The 19,163-nt window shown below is 39.8% G+C and overlaps 2 protein-coding genes across 18 annotated transcripts in view; both read left to right on the top strand.

Annotated features, from left to right (window-relative positions):
- Positions 1–18,815, top strand: part of TLR1 (toll like receptor 1) — a 45,979-nt gene extending 27,164 nt beyond the window's left edge. For 2 of the 17 annotated variants that reach the window (XM_082464189.1, XM_082464188.1), the window contains exons 2-4: positions 9,577–9,640; positions 14,642–14,748; positions 16,176–18,815. In XM_082464189.1, the coding sequence (XP_082320315.1) occupies positions 16,243–18,630 (2,388 nt within the window). In that variant the 5' untranslated portion in view covers positions 9,577–9,640; positions 14,642–14,748; positions 16,176–16,242 and the 3' untranslated portion in view covers positions 18,631–18,815. Of the gene's footprint in view, positions 1–8,202; positions 8,342–8,603; positions 8,764–9,576; positions 9,658–13,929; positions 14,749–16,175 lie in introns of those variants that run through there. The other 15 variants (XM_082464180.1, XM_082464182.1, XM_082464183.1 and 12 more) reach the window with 14 other exon arrangements.
- Positions 1–19,163, top strand: part of TLR10 (toll like receptor 10) — a 55,959-nt gene that overhangs the window by 17,695 nt on the left and 19,101 nt on the right. The gene's annotated exons all lie outside the window — the stretch shown is intronic.

Below are 19,163 nucleotides of genomic sequence, written 5' to 3' on the forward strand. Positions count from 1 at the left end.
AAGGCCTCTGAATGACCCACAGATGCATCCTGTGAAAGAGCCAACATTTGGACTCTGCCACAATCAGAGGCAGAGGCATGATGGCCTGCCTGCCTTATCCAGTAGTTAATTGAAGGGAGACTTGCTCCTTTTTCTCTAATACTCTCTTCACTTGCAGTGGCCTGGGAACATCCAGAATATAGAGAAGGCAGAGAAGATGGAGGAAGAGTGATGATATTGACCACACTCCTTCCCCGCTTCACTGCAAGAAAGGCCTGAGCCAGGGCCAAGCAGAATTTTGAATTAGGTGTGAGACTGATGTTAAACTGGACTGGCCTGGACATTTCAATGCCTGAAATAGAGGTGCAATTACTAAAATGAGACTTGTCACTAAAATCTATGGGATTCAGGATTCAGGATAGATCCTGAATAGATCCTTATAGAGGGAGAGATTCAACAAAACTTGCTTGTAAAGTTATGGTTAGAGAGAAAATAAAGCCCTTTCCTTCTGGACTTAGCTCATTCAATAAACTGGTTTCATAATTAATAGTTATAAAGAAATTAGCCTTAATGAAATTGTATTAGAGTCATCTTCTGTCTGCATTAGCCCTTCCTTCTCTTCAGGAAAGTACTTACTTTCTTCCACAGGCCCTCTCCCAAATGGTAAATTTTCTCTAGCCTCTGTTGGACTTGTTTCCTAAACTAAAAAATCCCCAAACCAACAAACAAAACCAAAACAGCAAACAACAACTGGGACTTCCCTGGTGGCGCATTGGTTAAGAATCCGCCTGCAAATGCAGGGAACACAGGTTTGATTGCTGGTCTGGGAAAATCTCACATTCTGCGGAGCAACTAAGCCCGTGCACCACAACTACTGAGCCTGTGCTCTAGAGCCCGCGAGCCACAACTACTGAGCCTGCATGCCACAGCTACTGAAGCCTGCACATCTAGAGCCCGTGCTCCGCAACAAGAGAAGCCACCGCGATGAGAAGCCCGCGCACCACAAGGAAGAGTAGACCCCGCTCGCCACAACTAGAGAAAGCCCATGCGCAGCAACAAAGACCCAACACAGCCAAAAATAAAATAAATAAAAAATAAATAAATTCATAAAAAAAGCAAACAACAACAAACTATGTCACACATTCTAAATGATCAAATATTTTTAAATGGTTCCAATATGTTTCCCACAAAATACTGTTGACAGTGAAAATATAGAATTTTGGCACTTTCAAATAGAATTAAACAAAACCTGTATTTTTGTCACATATGAAACCATACACATTTCAGACATATGAAAGCTCTATCATAAGAGATCAGTTTGTTTTTTAGGTAAAGATGTTCTATCTCCAGGAATCCTCTGTTTCCTCTTTTGAATTCTTCCAGTTGCAAGTAGCAGATACCAACTTGGGAAAGGATGTATTTATTTCAAGGATACAGAAGTGTCTCATGGACCCACACAGCTTCTGTCATATTCTTCCCTCTCTTTTTTTCTCCTGCCACCCCCAGCTGAGTCTGCAGGCCATCAGGGACAGAGTGTGCATGTTCCACTCTGTAACCTGGAGCAGAGCATCCGCTGTCCCAACTAAGCCACCCATATCTCTCACCTGTACGACTGCAGTAAACTCACCGGCCTCCCTGCTTTTACTCTTGCCTCATACATTCTCCAAACAGCAATCAGAGTAATTATTTTTAAAGTATAAATTATTTTAAGCCACTCGCCTGCTTTAAACGTTCTAATGACCTCCCCTTGCAGCTAGAACAAAAGTCAAGCTCCTTGTCATGACCTGCTGTCATGGTGGTGGGTGAGGACGGGGATTGAGGAGTGGGGAGCAGGGTTACCTGCCTCATGACCATTATCGAGAAGAGTGGTGCAGGGGTCTGCTAAGGCTGCCCTGACAAAATACCACAGGCTGGGTGGCTTAAACCACAGAAATGTATTTCTCACAGTTCTGAAGTCCAAAAAAGGGAGAGATTGGCAGAGAAGATGGGATGGAGGGGTGTGAGAGCATGGCTAAGAGACAGTGACTGGATGACTGGGCTATAAATGGAGGAGAGAGTGAGTCTTAATGAGAACACAGAACACAACACTGGGAAAGGAGGAGGTCACTTTCTGTCTAGATTTCTGGAGATTGGTTTGATCAGAAGAGAATGAGAATAAATTACAGGCAGATAAAGAGACTTAAAGGGATTTCTACAGCCACAGGGACTTTCTGTTTTTTGTTTGTTTGGCCACATGGCATGTGGGATCTTAGTTCCCAGACCAGGGATCGAACCCACGCCTCCTGCATTGGAAGCACGGAGTAAGGAATCTCAACAGAGTCAAGTCTAAATACGAAGTAATTTTTGTGAGCAGATTTCAGACATCTTCAGCCCTTTTGAGGTATTAACAGTGCACTCTAGCTTAACATTTGCAATCTCCAATTCCATCTAAAGGTCTTCTTTCCCCATATCATAGGGTGTAGCCTTACATCATAAACACTGGTATCTCAATGCTGCTGACTCTCTCACTGCCGCCCCTTTATGTATATGTACCTGGGAAATGTGAGGATGGGGTGATGGTAGGGATTGCACTATCTGGTTCAACTGCTTTAGGGAGTGCTTGGCCCAAATTGTTGGGAGCTCTCCTTAGAATATGGGGTAAGTAACACTTCCTAGTCCTTGGTTTTGGACCCAAGTCATAGGAAAAGTTCCAGTCAACACCCTATACCATAATCAGTAGAACCAACAGATGAGAAGGGAAACAAAAATTGTCAGTAGGCTATTGAATTATATGGCAGATGAACAACCTAAAAATCTATTCTAAATTTGGATTAAATAATCATTTAAAAAAGACATATCAAAAAAAATAAAAATCAAAAAGACATATTCATAACAATAGGCAGAGAAAAATGGTCTGGATTTATGTCAGTTGGTTCAGAGAGTTCACTTCATGGAATGTATCCTAAGGAAATAATTGCTTATACACATCCTAAGAAATGGATGAACATGCTGCTTATTGCAGAGTTGTTTATGATAATAATGTGAAGTTTGGAGACAACTTAAAAAGATTGCTTGAATACATTGTTAATTAAAATATTTTTAAAATACATTGTAAATAAAATGGAATATTATTCAGCCAATAATAACAAAGCTGTAGGTGGATATTTACTGATATAAACAGACATTTATGATGTATTATGGATTAAGAAAAGCAGATTACAAAACAGAATACTTGGTCCAGTGCCATCTGAGGGGGTGGGTGTGTGTGTGTGTGTATATAAACTGTACAAACTTACTGAATAGCAATTTGGCAACAGGCATCAAGAGCCTAAAGCATGTTTATATATATATTAAAAAGTCTTCATGGTTGCTCCAAAAATGATGTTGGTGTATCTCTATATGGTAAGTTATTATTGATTTGAAATTTTGTTTTTATTCATATTTCCTGTTTTCTTCAGTAAACATTTATTACTTGGATAATAAAAAAATCAAATTAACTAAAAAATTATGTTTGAGGAGAACATATACACATATATTTATCTGACCTTGTTATGAAGAAGAACTCTCTAAACCTAAAAGCAACATATAGCAGTAGTCTGCTGGAGCTGGATTGTACACACTTGTGAGAACCAGTGGTTAAATATTCAGAAATTTTGCAGGCAGGTCAGTTGGTAGCTAGAAATCAGCTTTACTGGAAATACTTACACCATAGATATTGGCAAGTGCTAAAAAATCAGGCTTTTTATTTTTGTTTTGTAACCTGGTTCACCAGCACACAACTAACTGACAGTAGTAGCAAAGAGAAAGTCAACTTACCTGTTTATATAAAAAGTTATGTATTTATTGGTTCAAAAGATCATGAGATAAAAAGATAAACAATGAGGGAAGATGTTTGCAAAAAGTTTGATGGAGGGTTAGTGTCAGTAACATAAAAGAGAATATATAATTAAATAGTAAAATCATAACCCTGATATAGGCAATGACGTGAACAAGTAATTCACAAAAGTGATAGAAATTATCAATAAACATGAAAAACCATCCAAGACATTTATTTACTCCTTCCAGGAATTTATCCTAAGCCAACAGTAAAAAACTTGGACCAAGATTGTGTACAAAGTTGCTGGTTAACATTCTGTGAAGCTAAAAGACCCTCAGGTCAGTAGCTGGAGACAGGCTGGCCTTAGCCTAAGATTTACTCAGGTGGCAACTTAAAAAAAAATTGCTGGAAAATTTTAAGTCGTTAAGGGAGAATTAATTAAATGCTAAATGTCCTAGTGATGTCATTTTTCATTCCCAGCCAGCTTCACTGGGCACAGTTTGAACTCTAGGGTCAGGTGGGAGAGAGGAATTGTGCTTTCTGTCAGGAAAATAGGGAGGGAAGGAAGGAATGGAACACAGTTGTGAGTACAGCTGACCCTTGAACAAGATGAGTTTGAACTGCACTGGTCCACTTACACACAGATATTTTTTCAGTAAATATGTACTACAGTACTACACTATTTGCGGTTGGTTGAATCCAAGGATGCGGAACCGCAGCTACAAAGGGCCAACTGTAAAGTTACAATCATATTAGGCACCCGTAACACCTGCTTTGTTCAAGGGTCAACTGTACTAACTCCGCTGGGAGAGGCATCTCCCAAACTAAGACACTGTGGTCAGAGCATTTGTTTTCTTCCTTGTTGATTAAGAAACAATACTCTGCCTCTTCCGGAAAAATAACACTCACAAACTAGAAACAGATGGGAACTTCCACAACCTGATAAAAAGCATAGATGGAAAACTCACAGCTAACATCATACTTAATGGTTCTCAAAGCTCTTCCCTAACATTTGGAGCCAGATGAGGGTGTCTGCTCACACCACTTCCGTTCCACATTGTACTGGGAGTGCCAGCCAGGGCAGTTAGGCAAGAACATGTTATAAAAGGTATCCATCTTGGAAAGGAAGAAGATGACATTTTGCAGATGACATGATTTTAATTGCAGAAAATACTTAGGAATCCACTAAAAAACCATTAGAACTAATAAACAAGTTCAGCAAATTTGCAAAGAAGATATACAAATGGCTTATCTACACATGAAAAGATGCTCAACATCATTAGATATCAAGGAAATGCAAATTAAAACCATAATGAGATACTGCTTCATTCCCAGTAAGAAGGCTATAAGAAAAGTCAGATGATAACAAGTGTTAGCAAGGATGTGGAGAAACTGGAGCCCTTATACACTGTTGGTGGAAAGGTAAAATGGTGCAGCTAGCCTGGAACTCCTCAAAAGACTAAACACAGTTACCATACGACGCAGCAAGTCCATGCCTAAGTATCTAAGTATATACCCAAGAGAGAGTATGTCTACCAAAAACTTGTACATGAATGTTTATATATTCATAAGAGCCATAAGTGTAAACAACCCAAATATCCATCAGCTGATGAATGGATAAATAAAATGTGGTATATCCATACAATGGAAAGTTATTTAGCAACAAAAAAATGAAATCCTGATACATGGTTCAACATGGATGGATCTTGAAAACACTAGTCTAAGAGAAAAAAAAAAAAAACCACACAAAGAACCACTTATAATATGATTCCATTTATATGAAGTATCCAGAATAGGCAAATCTATAGAGATTAGTACCATCTATAGTGGTTGTCTAGGTCTGAGGCAAATGGAGCATTGGAGGGTGACAGCTAAGGGGTGTGGTTCTTTTCAGGGTGATTAAAATGTTCTAAATTGCTTGTGGTAATGGTTGCACAGTTGTGTGAATTTATCTGAAGTCACTGAATTGTACACTTTAAATGGGTGAAATTTTTTATGGTATATGAATTATATCTCAATAAAACTTTTGTTTAAAAAAAACAAACAACAAGTACAGGTCACATCTAATTGGCAGAATATTTACATTGCCCTGGATCCAAAAAGAAACACCTGGGTATGGAATCAAGAGTGGGCAGAAACTGCTATTGAGAGAAGTAAAGAGGTGCCTAGAGTCTAAGACATGGAACCTCTGTTTTGAGTTAGCTCTTTGAGCTACTATTGACTGGACTTAGGCTTGTACTTATTTGCATGGCTGTGATAACTCCATCTAGACTCGGGCCATCCAATATGGTAGAGCCACTAGCCACGTGTGCCCATTGAACACCTGAAATGTGGGGAGCCCAGATGAGATGGGCTGTGAATGTAGAACACACACTGGATTTTGAAGACTTAGAATGAAGAATATTATATATGATATCTTATTAATAATGTTTTATATTGATGGCACGTTAAAATGATATTTTGGATATATTGGGTTAAATAAAATATTTTAAAAAGTTAAAAGAAAGCATGTTCTTTGAGAATTAAAGTTTTTCCTTAGGAGAGGTGGATATATCAATGCCTGGGTGTACATGATTACAAGTATGTTTGTCCCCTGGTTACCTATTACACAGGTCCCCAACTCCCGGGCTGTGGACTGCTACCGGTCCGCAGCCTCTTAGGGACCGGGCCGCATAGCAGGAGGTGCTGGCGGGCAAGCGAGTGAAGCTTCATCTGCCGCCCCCCCACCACTCCCCATCGCTCCCCACTGCTCCCCACCGCTGGCATTACCGCCTGAACCATCCCCCACCCACCCACTTCTGTGGAAAACTTGTCTTCCACGAAACCAGTCCCTGGTGCCAAAACGGCTGGAGACAGCTGACCTATTGGATAATAGGGAGAAAAAAAAAGAGGCGGGTGGGCAACTCAGAGTGGGGATGAGCTTGAAGGGAAACACAGGACTTTTTGAGTGCTAAAGTGCTTTCTTTCTGCCCTGCTGACTTCCCTGTCCTGGGCATTAGTTTCTAGATTTGGTTCACAAAGTCAAATGCCTTTTGGGAGCCCGGTTATGGACCTGGGGGAAGTAATGATAAGTGAGAGTGGAGGGGGGAGGACGTTCTTTCTTTCAGTCACAGAAATATATTTATAGACATGCCTCCCCCTTAAACAAATTGTGAGGGGATAGGAGGAAACAGAGAGAGACAGAATAGTACAAGTCAAAAAGCATCTCAGGGTTCTTAGGGAAGCTGACTTTGCTTGCTGTGGGAGAAAAGCTGATTCCAGCAAGAACTGCATCCAGCTTGTACAGGACATCATGCAGCACCAGGCTGAGCACAAGTTCAGAGGAAGACAGCTAGCTGGCATTTCTTAGCTTTATTTGCCCATTTGTTATTTTGTTACTGTTGTTCTTTTAAAAGACCAGAGTGGAATTATCAGGTTGGATTCCTTGAGCATGCCGACAATAGCAACGAACCCACAGGAAATGTCTTAGACCTTATCGTAGAAAAGAGATTGTTAGCTAGCGTGTTTTTCACATGGAGATTTCAAAAATCACTTTTTGAAGAAAGTTTGAAATATCCTTGGAAAAAAATGTGAGCACCAGATTTTCTCTGAAAACCAGTTTGTCAGAAAAGACATGATTAGCATCCATTTGGTAAAAGCCCATGAGTGATCTTCTCTATGAATGAGTTTTAGCAAAACTTTGATCTTGACCCCTCCCGCTTCCCACTTTCAGCCACCTTTAATAGTGGCCTCATCAAAAGCCAATTAGATGGACTTCCCTGGTGGCGCAGTGGTTAAGAATCCGTCGGCCAATGCAGGGGACACAGGTTCGAGCCCTGGTCCGGGAAGATCCCACATGCCACGGAGCAACTAAGCCCGTGCGCCACAACTACTGAGCCTGTGCTCTAGAGCCCGTGAGCCACAACTACGGAGCCCATGTGCCACAACTACTGAAGCCCGCGCGCCTAGAGCCCGTGCTCCTCAATGAAAGAAGCCACCGCAATGAGAAGCTCGCGCACCGCAACGAAGAGTAGCCCCCGCTCACCACAACCAGAGAAAACCTGCGTGCGGCCACAAAGACCCAGCACAGCCAAAAATAAATAAACAAATAAATAAATAAATAAATAAGTTTATATATATATATATATATATATATATATATATATATATAAAAGGCAATAAGATAAGCAAAACACCTGGAATACTTCAGACCAGGACCCCTACCTCCACCAGCACAGCATTTCGAATTCAGCCAATAAATCATCTGTGGATTATTAGCACCACCTCCTTCACTCCCTTAGTGCAGACAATAGTGAACTAACTGTAGTGAAGGAGAGCCACGGAGAGGCAATTCTATCTTAATGCAGGTCTAGCAATTAACCCGCAGACCGTTCTCTACATTGAATAGGAGAAAATAGGTTTACACTGACTGTGTAATGTAATTTCAGTGGGCTTCAGTAGGTGGCGTGAAAGAGCTTCCCCACCCCAACCCCAAACATTAAACGTGGTTACCAGTGAAATAAGTGTTTGAGGAAGTACTTGATTTTCCTACATACTACCAACAGGACAGAGGAACAGGGCGTCTTGGTAAGCGACATCTTTTTAAATTCTATAAAATAAAATTATGGTATAATGAGTCGTTAGACACAGAAATCTCGAACATCTCTATGATTAAGTCCTGGGTGTTTTTGTAAGTGGTTTATTTCTGATTATGTACTTATTTATCAGCTCCTTGTCCTAAGTCAGAGAAAGGGTTTGTGTGTGTGTGTGTGTGTGTGTGTGTGTGTGTGTGTGTGTGTGTGTGATTTTTTCCTGAATGAACCTCATCTCAGACGTGATTTGCTTTCAGGAGATATGTTTCAGTTGGGAGATGAATATTTGGGTCACAAACGTCTCCTCATGGGTTTCTTCTAGAGCTGCGAGGTGTTGATTTCAGGTGACCCTGCTCTTCATCCTGTCCTCTCCGTTTATCTCTTCGCAGTGATGTTGCTGAGGACAATGAGTTATAGGTAAATTACTCCCGGAGGCCGTGCTGCCGAATGCCTCCTCTGTTTTTTATGGGCAGGTTCATTTGAGTTTTTTCTCTGGGCTGTTTCCACAAGCTATTTATTTATTTATTTATTTCTGTTTTCTCAGACCACTGAAACTATCCTGGGGTGCTACTAGTCAGGGGGAATTGCAGGTTTTGAAAATGTTTCCCAGGCTACCCCCAAATTGGATCCAAAGAGTTGTGACTGCATCTTCACAACAGAAAGCGAAAGTTCACAAAACCACATAGGAAACAAAGCAGAAAATCTCTTGACCTGGTTCTGATCCTTTCAGCCTGTGGTTAATAGCTAGTTGCCCTGGTGCAAAGAAAACTCTCAATAAATATTTGTGGGACTGAATTTAATGGGCCAGATTGTATGAGTATTAGCTATTAAGACAAGTCAAAGTCCTGACAGGGTGCCCCCAAAGTCTTCAAACAAAGGCGATTCACATGTACTGATGCATTGGATCATAAAAGGTGAGGCTAAACCTATCATAATCATGAAAATACACATAAACACACCTGGAGATACTTTTATACTTCCTGATTAAAGCACCCTATTACTAATCAACTTTGCAAATAATAATTTTATTTGACAATAAAATAGTTTTGAGTTTCTACTACAGATGAGATTCAGTGCTGGTCATTAGGACTTTGACAAAAAATATTGATTTTTCACTGATCTAGCAAGTTTAATATATACAATTTGTAGCTCCCATAAGTGCCTAAAAGTCAGTTCCTCTTGTATGCAACACTTTGACTTCTCAATTATAGAATTTTCTTTTTTTTTTAGGCAAGAAGTGGATTTATTTAGAGAGAAACACACTCCACAGACAGAGTATGGGCCATCTCAGAAGGTGAGAAAGACACCAGGGTATGGGGTTGTCAGTTTTTATAGGGGTGGGTAATTTCATAGGCTAATGAGTGGGAGGAGTATTCCAGCTATTTTGGGAAGGGGCGGGGATTTCCAGGAATTGGGCCACCACCCAGTTTTTGATCCTTGTGGTCCGTCTTGGAACTGTCATGGTGCCTGTGGGTGTGTCACTTAGCTTGCTGATGTGTTACAGTGAGCATATACTGAGGCTCAAGGTCTAGTGGAAGTTGACTTGTCCGCCATCTTGGACCCATTTTGTTCTAATCAGTTTATGTCATGTCCTTGGGCTGTCATTCTTTCAAAGGTTTGTGCCCTGCCCCCTTCCCTCCTGTTTCATACCCCCCTCAGAGATTTTACTCCCATATTCTTATGGGAAGCAGAAGGGCAATGTTCTGTCTTCTGTAAGTGCTTCAAGGCTGAGTAGGGGCGTTGACCTTGCCTGTCAGAGTAAAAATCTCTGGATGCCTGATCTAGGGGCCCCAGGGGCAGGACAGCTCCTTGTTTTAAGTCAGTATGGGCTGGAATCCTCACATAGCCATCATCTTGGTGTGGAACCGTTGTAACTGCTTCCGTAGCCTTTCTGTGAATCTCCTTGATGACGAAGCACTTTTTGTAATAGCACCAGAGTACAAAAATATCTATAAATGACAAAAGACTTAAAAGGCATTGTTAAACATCTGAATACAGTGTAATCGATAAAGAAACTTGATTACAATAACCAGAATTACGAATGATTACATTTAACTTAACATACCAAATAATCCTAGTTAAATATTTCTCTTTAAGATACCTCAGGGGCCCTCTAAAGTTAGCTGGAAATCAAAAGAAACTTAATGAAAATTTGACATTTGGGAAGTTTGTCAAAAAGTTTTAAAATACGTGGTAAAATAAGATCATAGGTCACTGTGAGACAATACATATTCCTTAACTAAAGTTACAAAAGATCTCAAAAACAAATACAGATCACTTAAAGGCAAAGACACTCATAATATCTGTTATTAAAATCAGCATTTCAAGAGAACTCTGGAGGGAGAAACCAAATCCAGACTTGTCCCAGCCCACTCCCAACAAAATCCATTTACCCAACTAAATGTAATCCAATCCTAGAAAATCCTGATCATGTATAACTCTTTTCAGTATTTTTCATTCTTCACACCATTTTCACTAAAAACACTTTTCTTAAAAGTTTTTTTCACGTTGAGTTACTTGTCTTGTTGACAAATTTGTAACAGATAGAATAAGATCTTATTTGACCTCTAATAAACCTAAGTACAGGACTTCCCTGGTGCAGTGGTTAAGAATCCGCCTGCCAATGCAGGGGACATGGGTTCGAGCCCTGGTCCGGGAAAACTCCACATGCCACAGAGCAACTAAGCCCGTGCACCACAACTACTGAGCCTGCGCTCTAGAGCCCACGAGCCACAACTACTGAGCCCGCATGCCACAACTACTGAAGCCCATGCACCTAGAGCCCGTGCTCCGGAACAAGAGAAGCCACCGCAATGAGAAACCCACACACCGCAAGGAAGAGTAGCCTCCACTCACCGCAACTAGAGAAAGCCGGTGTGCAGCAACGAAGACCCAATGCAGCCATAAATAAATAAATAAATAAATAAATAAATAAATAGGAAAAAAAGCTTAAAAAAAAAAACCTAGTTACAACAGAAGTATTATACTTAACATTGATGACTCTTACATGTCTATATTAATCAAACCAACAAGCTTAAGCCACCTTCAATACCAGATATCAGTTTAGTAGTGAACATTATCCAGATAACATGAACCTGAAATTCATTCTGACCAGATTATTTTCTATTTCTGAGTATTTATATAAGCACTTAATTTTTTTTTAAGCCTATTAAGTAGAGCTCTTTTACAAATTCATTTTTCGCAATATCATACACCTACAACACACATATAGATACATATATACACATATCTATACATATATATGTATAGATATGTATAGATATGTATACATATCTATATATATAGATACATATATATACATCTATATACATATAGAACACACAAACACAGAGGCCTTATATCATACATCTATATATCATACACCTACAACACACATATAGATACATATATATACATCTATATACATATAGAACACACAAACAAACACAGAGGCCTTATAGTACCCATTTCAAAATTTCAGTCCTCAGTCAGGTATAACATAAAAGCCATCAGTTACAAGGGGCTGGATTCAAACTGGGCTTGTAGCAGATGGAACAAACCCTTTTTACTAGTGTTTACGGAAAAGGCACTTAAGATTTCTATTTATCCTTGACAAGTCAAGATCTAAATTACTTTACCCTCTTTTTAAAAATTTCCATTTAAAAAGATATCAGAGATTAGGGTTCCTGAGAAGACCAGATAGGACATTTGCATCTCAAAGGTACAGGCAAGTTCCTCCTAGGATGACTTTGTTTCCCCTTTGTTTAATACTTTCACGCCTCTTAAGATAAATAGGGAAGGCTTTGGGAGTGGCAAAAGGATTGGTGGGTTTTGGATTATTTTTGGAACCACACATCTGGTCCTGTAAAGACTACATTTGTAAAACAAGGACAGTTTTGTTTTCCTTTTCAAAGAATTGGGTGGTTACCTCAATGATATTGAAGGACTGACATACCCATTCGCCTATGTTGGAAAGTTTTACTTTTCCTCATTTAGCTTAAGGGAGAAGGCCTCTTCCAAAATTCCTATCAGGGTCTGAATATCAGCTATGGTCAGTTTAGTCAGACCAGTGGCCTCCTATTTTGTTAATCTACTTACAAACATTTTTGAAGATCTTCCTTAGGTTTAAGAAATTTGTACCTTATATTTAGACACTGTATAACCCTTTTTACTTAATAATCACTGGCTGGATATCTTTGGCCAAGCCGGGAACCTCGATATTGCACATTCCAGGGTCTACTAAGGCTTCTATTTTAGCTTCAGATTTTATCTGTTCCTTTTTGCTTTTTGTTAGAACCATTTGGTGATGAGGGTGGGTCCCTTGCCCCTCGAGAAAGAGTGGCCCCTAACTTAGTTAACAAATCTCTTCCCATTAAAGGGATGGGACAGTCAGGCATAAAGGGAAAGGAATGTAAAAAGAGCTGGCCATTGATCTCCTCAGTTGTAATACGATGGTTTCATAAACTGAGTGCTTCAAATAATGACTATAAATGAAAGGGCAGAATGGAGGTTGAGCAAATAGAAGATATTTGAGTCAACTAATTAAGCTAGATAGAAAACTGAAGCCATGCTTTCATTAAATGCCTGAAGACAGGCAGTTTTGATACTGACCAGGGTTCTTGGCCTTCCCCAATAAATAGAAATTGACCAGACGCCAGACAGGAAATTCAGGCAAGGCTTTATTGGGGCCCCTGCCGCAGCAGACGGGAGCAAGAACAAGTAACAGTTTCCCTTGCTTGCTGTCCCGAGGTGGGGTGGGGTGAGCTGGTTCCTTATATGGGGGTGAGGTCAGGGGTGTGTCCAGGGGGGTCGCTGGAGGGGAGGCTTGGTGGTTTGCCCGCCCCTTTGTGGTGCTGTGTGCAGGGGGCATGCGCAGTACCCTGCTTTTGCTCCCGACACCCTGTTTTTGCTCCAGGCTCTTTAGAAGCGGCAGCTGGGCTTTTTTGGTCTTTTTGTGTCTTTTGTCCAGAATTTGCCCCAACTGCACATGCACGCAGTTATTTTTAGTCCCTTAGAGTTGTTTTGTTTTTTTTTGTTGCTTGAGGAGTCATTTGTCCAGATGCAAGCACTGCAGCACTGCCACAAAGGGTCCCAGGTCCCAGCCTGTCTCAGTTTCATAAATTTAAATTTGTTGTGATGGTTGCCGTTGTTAAGGAAACAAGGACAGCTTTCATCTTGCTTGTGATGGGTTCACTGTGTGCTAAGCGCTCACGTCTGTGTGTGGAATCCTGTCTCTGCCCCTTGTCTCTCCAGTCACACGCTGTGCACCATACCTGACGGTGCTGACCACTGCTTCCTTGAACTCTGGAGTTTGGCCAGAAAGTTAAAAGATCCCCAGATTTGGATTCAGGTTTAGGAATAGGTAGGGAAACCCACTCGAGCCATAAGCCCAAACCACTTTTACTTCAATATAGCTTATACAGGATGGTTCTGTTCTGAGATATTAGGCACTGGCCCAGGCAGTAATTGAGTATTATTTTTATTCTCATTGAAATATTTCTCCTTGTATGAGTAGCTCTTTCAGGAAGCTAGAGAGGAAGACTTGGGACATTTATTTTTAATAAATAAAATTTAAAAAAAAATACCACCCTTACTTTTATTTTTTAATTAATTTTATTTTATTTATTTTTGGCTGCGTTGGGTCTTCGTTGCTGTGCGTGGGCTTTCTCCAGTTGTGGCGAGTGGGGGCTACTCTTCGTTGCGGTGCGCGGGCTTCTCATTGCGGTGGCTTCTCTTGTTGCGGAGCACGGGCTCTAGGCACGCGGGCTTCAGTAGTTGTGGCACGAGGGCTCAGTAGTTGTGGTGCACGGGCTTAGTTGCTCCTTGGCATGTGGGATCTTCCCAGACAAGGGCTCGTACCTGTGTCCCCTACATTGGCAGGAGGATTCTTTTATTTATGGAATTTTTGAATTTTATTTTATTTTTTATACAGCAGGTTCTTATTAGTTGTCTATTTTATACGTATTAGTGTATATATGTCAATCCCAATCTCCCAATTCATCCCACCAGCACCACCCCTCCCCCCACCACTTTTGGTTGGAATGGTGAATGGGATTGTTTCCTTAATTTCTCTTTTTGATCTTTCGTTTTTAGTATATAGGAATGCAAGAGATTTCTGTGCATTAATTTTGTGTCCTGCAACTTTTACCAAATTCATTGATTAGCTCTAGTAGTTTTCTGGTGGCATCTTTAGGATTCTCTATGTATAGGATCATGTCATCTGCAAACAGTGACAGTTTTACTTCTTCTTTTCCAGTTTGTATTCCTTTTATTTATTTTTCTTCTCTGATTGCAGTGGCTAGGACTTCCAAAACTATGTTGAATAAGAGTGGCGAGAGTGGACATCCTTGTCTTTTGAATAAGACCAAAGTTAGGCACCAAACTATGTGCAGGTAACAAAAGGTAATGCAAAAAGAATCCTAATTCAACCACACAGGGACGGAACTCTCAAAAAAGCCATGGGGAGGTACATATCAAATGTAGAAAGTACACCAGCTGTGAAGCCTAGCTTGAGCTCTAAAGGATCTTGGGGAGGTTGGGGTCAGAGGACTCCCCTTGAATGTGTAAAGCCATCTGTATTAGCTTCCTGTGGCTGTTGTAACCAGTTACCATAAACTTGGTGGCTTAAAACAACAGAAGCTTGTTCTCTCATAGATGTGGAGGCCAGAAGTCTAAATTCAGGGCGTCAGCAGAGCTGCACTCTCTCCAGAGCCTCTCCGGCTTCTGGTGGCTCTCTGGCTATTGGCATTCCTTGCCTTGTGGGTGTATCATTCCACTCTCTGCCTTCATATGGCCATCTTCATATCTTCATATGGCCTTCTTCTCCATGTCTTTGTTGTCTCTGTCAAATATTCCTCTGCCTTTCTCTTTTTTATAATTAATTTTTTATGCTTAAAAATTATAATTATTATTTTTAACTGAAATGTAGTTGATGTATTGCATAATGATTTGACATTTGAATACATTATGGAATGATCACCACGATATGTTTAGTAACCATCTGTCCCCATACAGAGTTATTGCAATATTATTGACCATATTCCTCATGCTGTATGTTACATCCCCATAACTTATTTATTATATAACTGGTGATTTGTACCTCTTAATCCCCTTCACCTATTGCTCCCACCCTCCATCCGCCTCCCCACTGGCACACATTTATTCTCTGTATCTATGAATCTGTTTTCATTTTGTTTGTTTTGTTTTTTAGATTCCACATAAAAGTGAGATCATGTGGTTTTTGTCTTTCTCTGTCTGACTTATTCCACTTAGCATAATACCTTCTAGATCTATCCATGTTGTTGCAAATGGCAAGATTTCATTTTTTTTTTTAGTGGCTGAGTAATATTCCATTGTATATGTATACCACATCTTTATCTTTTGTCTATTGATTAACACTTAGGTTGCTTCCTTATCTTGACTATTGTAAATAATTCTCCCCCTTTCTCTTGTAAGGATAATTGTCATTGGATTTAGAGACCACCTAGATAATCCAGGATGATCTTCTCAAGATTCTTAACTTAACTATCTCTACAAATACCCTTTTCCTAAATTAGATAACATTCAGTTAGGAGATTAGGACATGGTTAGGAGGCAGACATATCTTTTTTGGGGAGAGAGTCACCATTCAGCCCATTACGTATCCATATTAAAAGTTATTTGATTAGAGATAGTATAATTGTTTATAAATATGTATATTTTCCTGGTTTCAGGTTGTGTGACTCCAAATAATGTAAACTTCATTTAATGAGTCTCTAGTAAAAAATGTTTAATGTCAGCCATGCCTAATTTAATACAGTCAATTAATGTTGATTTTTTTTCCCCCCTAGGATCTGTATCTGTATCAAGATGCTCTGAAGAATAGCAGCTACCCTTAGGATAGTTTACTGTTACAAAATGACTAAAACGAATTCTAGTATCTTCCATTTTGCCATCATCTTCATACTTATACTTGAGATCAGAACCCAGTTATCTAATGAAAGTGAATTTTTAGTTGACAGATCAAAAACAGGTCTTACCCATGTTCCCAAAGACCTATCCCTGAACACAACAATCTTAGATATATCACAAAACTACATTTCTGAACTTCGGACTTCTGACATCATATCACTATCAAAGCTGAAGATTTTGATAATTTCTCATAATAGAATCCAGTATCTTGACATGAGTGTTTTCAGATTTAACCAAGAACTGGAATACTTGGATTTGTCCCACAACAAGCTGGAGAAGATTTCTTGCCACCCTACTCTGAACCTCAAGCACTTAGACCTCTCATTTAATGCATTTGATGCTCTGCCCATATGCCAAGAGCTTGGCAACATGTCTCAACTAGAATTTCTGGGGTTGAGTGCCACACAGTTACAAAAATCCAGCATGCTGCCGATTGCTTATTTGCACATCAGTAAGGTTTTACTGGTCTTAGGAGACACTTATGGGGAAAAAGAAGACCCTGAGAGCCTTCGAGACCTTAACACCCAGAGTCTGCACATTGTTTTCCCCACAAGAAATGAATTCCATTTTATTTTGGATGTGTCAGTCAGCACCGCCGTAAGTCTGGAACTGTCTAATATCAAATGTGTGCTAGATGATAATGGGTGTTCTTTCCAAAATGTTCTGTCAAAACTTCAAAAGAATTCAAGGTTATCAAATCTTACTTTAAACAACATTGAAACAACTTGGAATTCCTTCTTTATGATCCTCCAGTTGGTTTGGCATACAAACATCAAGTATTTCTCAATTTCAAATGTGAAACTACAAGGTCGCGTTGACTTCAGAGATTTTGATTATTCTGGTACTTCACTGAAGGCCTTGTCTATACACCAAGTTGTCAATGATGTGTTCAGCCTTCCACAAGGTTATATCTATAAAATCCTTTCAAATATGAACATCCAGCATCTCACAGTGTCTGCTGCACACATGGTCCACATGGTCTGCCCATCCCAAATTAGCCCACTTCTGTATTTGAATTTTTCCAACAATCTCTTAACAGACATGGTTTTTAAAAACTGTGCAAACTTGGCTAATTTGAAGACACTCAGTTTACAAATGAATCAGTTAAAAGAACTTGCAAATATAGTTCATATGACCAAGGAGATGAAGTCTCTACAACAATTGGATGTTAGCCAGAATTCCCTAAAGTATGATGAAAGTGAAGGAAATTGCCCTTGGACCAGAAGTTTATTAAGTTTAAATATGTCTTCAAATATACTTACTGACTCTGTTTTCAGATGTTTACCTCCCAGGGTCAAAGTTCTTGATCTCCACAATAACAGGATAAGGAGCATCCCTATAGATGTCACCAGTCTAGAAACTTTGCAAGAACTCAATGTTGCTTCCAATTCTTTAGCCCACCTTCCTGGATGTGGTACCTTTAGCAGCCTTTCCATACTGATCATTGACTATAATTCAATCTCCAACCCATCAGCTGATTTCTTCCAGAGCTGCCAGAAGATTAGGTCCCTAAAAGCAGGGAACAATCCATTCCAATGTACATGTGAGTTAAGAGACTTTATCCAAAGCGTAGGCCAAGTATCAAGTGAAGTGGTAGAGGGTTGGCCTGATTCTTATAAGTGTGATTATCCAGAAAGCTATAAGGGAACCCCACTAAAGGACTTCCATGTATCTCAATTATCCTGCAACACAGCTCTGCTGATTGTCACCATTGGGGTCTCTGGGCTGGTGTTGGCTGTTACAGTGACTGTCCTCTGTATCTACTTGGATCTGCCCTGGTATCTCAGGATGGTGTGTCAGTGGACCCAGACCCGGCACAGGGCTAGGAATGTACCCTTAGAGGAACTCCAAAGAACTGTCCAGTTCCATGCTTTTATTTCATATAGTGGGCATGATTCTGCCTGGGTGAAGAATGAATTAATACCAAACCTAGAAAAAGAAGATAAAAGAATTTGTCTCCATGAGAGAAACTTTGTTCCTGGCAAGAGCATCATGGAAAATATCATAAACTGCATTGAGAAAAGTTACAAGTCCATCTTTGTTTTGTCTCCCAACTTTGTCCAGAGTGAGTGGTGCCATTATGAACTCTATTTTGCCCATCACAATCTCTTCAATGAAGGATCTAATAACTTAATCCTGATCTTGCTGGATCCCATTCCACAGTATTCCATTCCTAGCAGCTATCACAAGCTCAAAGCTCTCATGGCACAGAGAACTTATTTGGAATGGCCCAAGGAGAAGAGCAAACATGGACTTTTTTGGGCTAATCTAAGAGCATCCATTAATATTAAACTGATGGACAAAGCAAAAGAAATAAGTCACACACAAATCTAAAAATATTCCTCTGCTGCATTCGGAAAAAATGTTGCTGCTTTTGGAAGCTCCAACAATGACTTTGTTTTGCATCAATATGGATATAAACATGATTCTGAATTTAGGATGTAGATAAAAATGTGTATGTCCTTTCAGGCCCCAGTTCCCCATGTATATGTGGTAATAAATCTGATGAAATGTTATAATTTCTATTTAAACAGTTAATTTCTACCACATGAGGGATTCACCTATTTCTTTTTTTTTTTTTTTTGTATTTTTGAATTTTATTTTATTTATTTTTTTATACAGCAGGTTCTTATTAGTTACCTATTTTTTTTTAACATCTTTATTGAAGCATAATTGCTTTACAATGGTGTGTTAGTTTCTGCTTTATAACAAAGCAAATCAGCTATACATATACATATATCCCCATATCTCCTCCCTCTTACGTCTCCCTCCCACCCTCTCTATCCCACCCCTCTAGGTGGTCACAAAGCACAGAGCTGATCTCCCTGTGCTATGCGGCTGCTTCCCACTAGCTATCTATTTTACAT

The sequence above is a fragment of the Balaenoptera physalus genome, assembly GCF_965194825.1.
Source record: "Balaenoptera physalus genome assembly, chromosome: 5".
NCBI classification, from domain to species: Eukaryota; Metazoa; Chordata; class Mammalia; order Artiodactyla; family Balaenopteridae; genus Balaenoptera; species Balaenoptera physalus.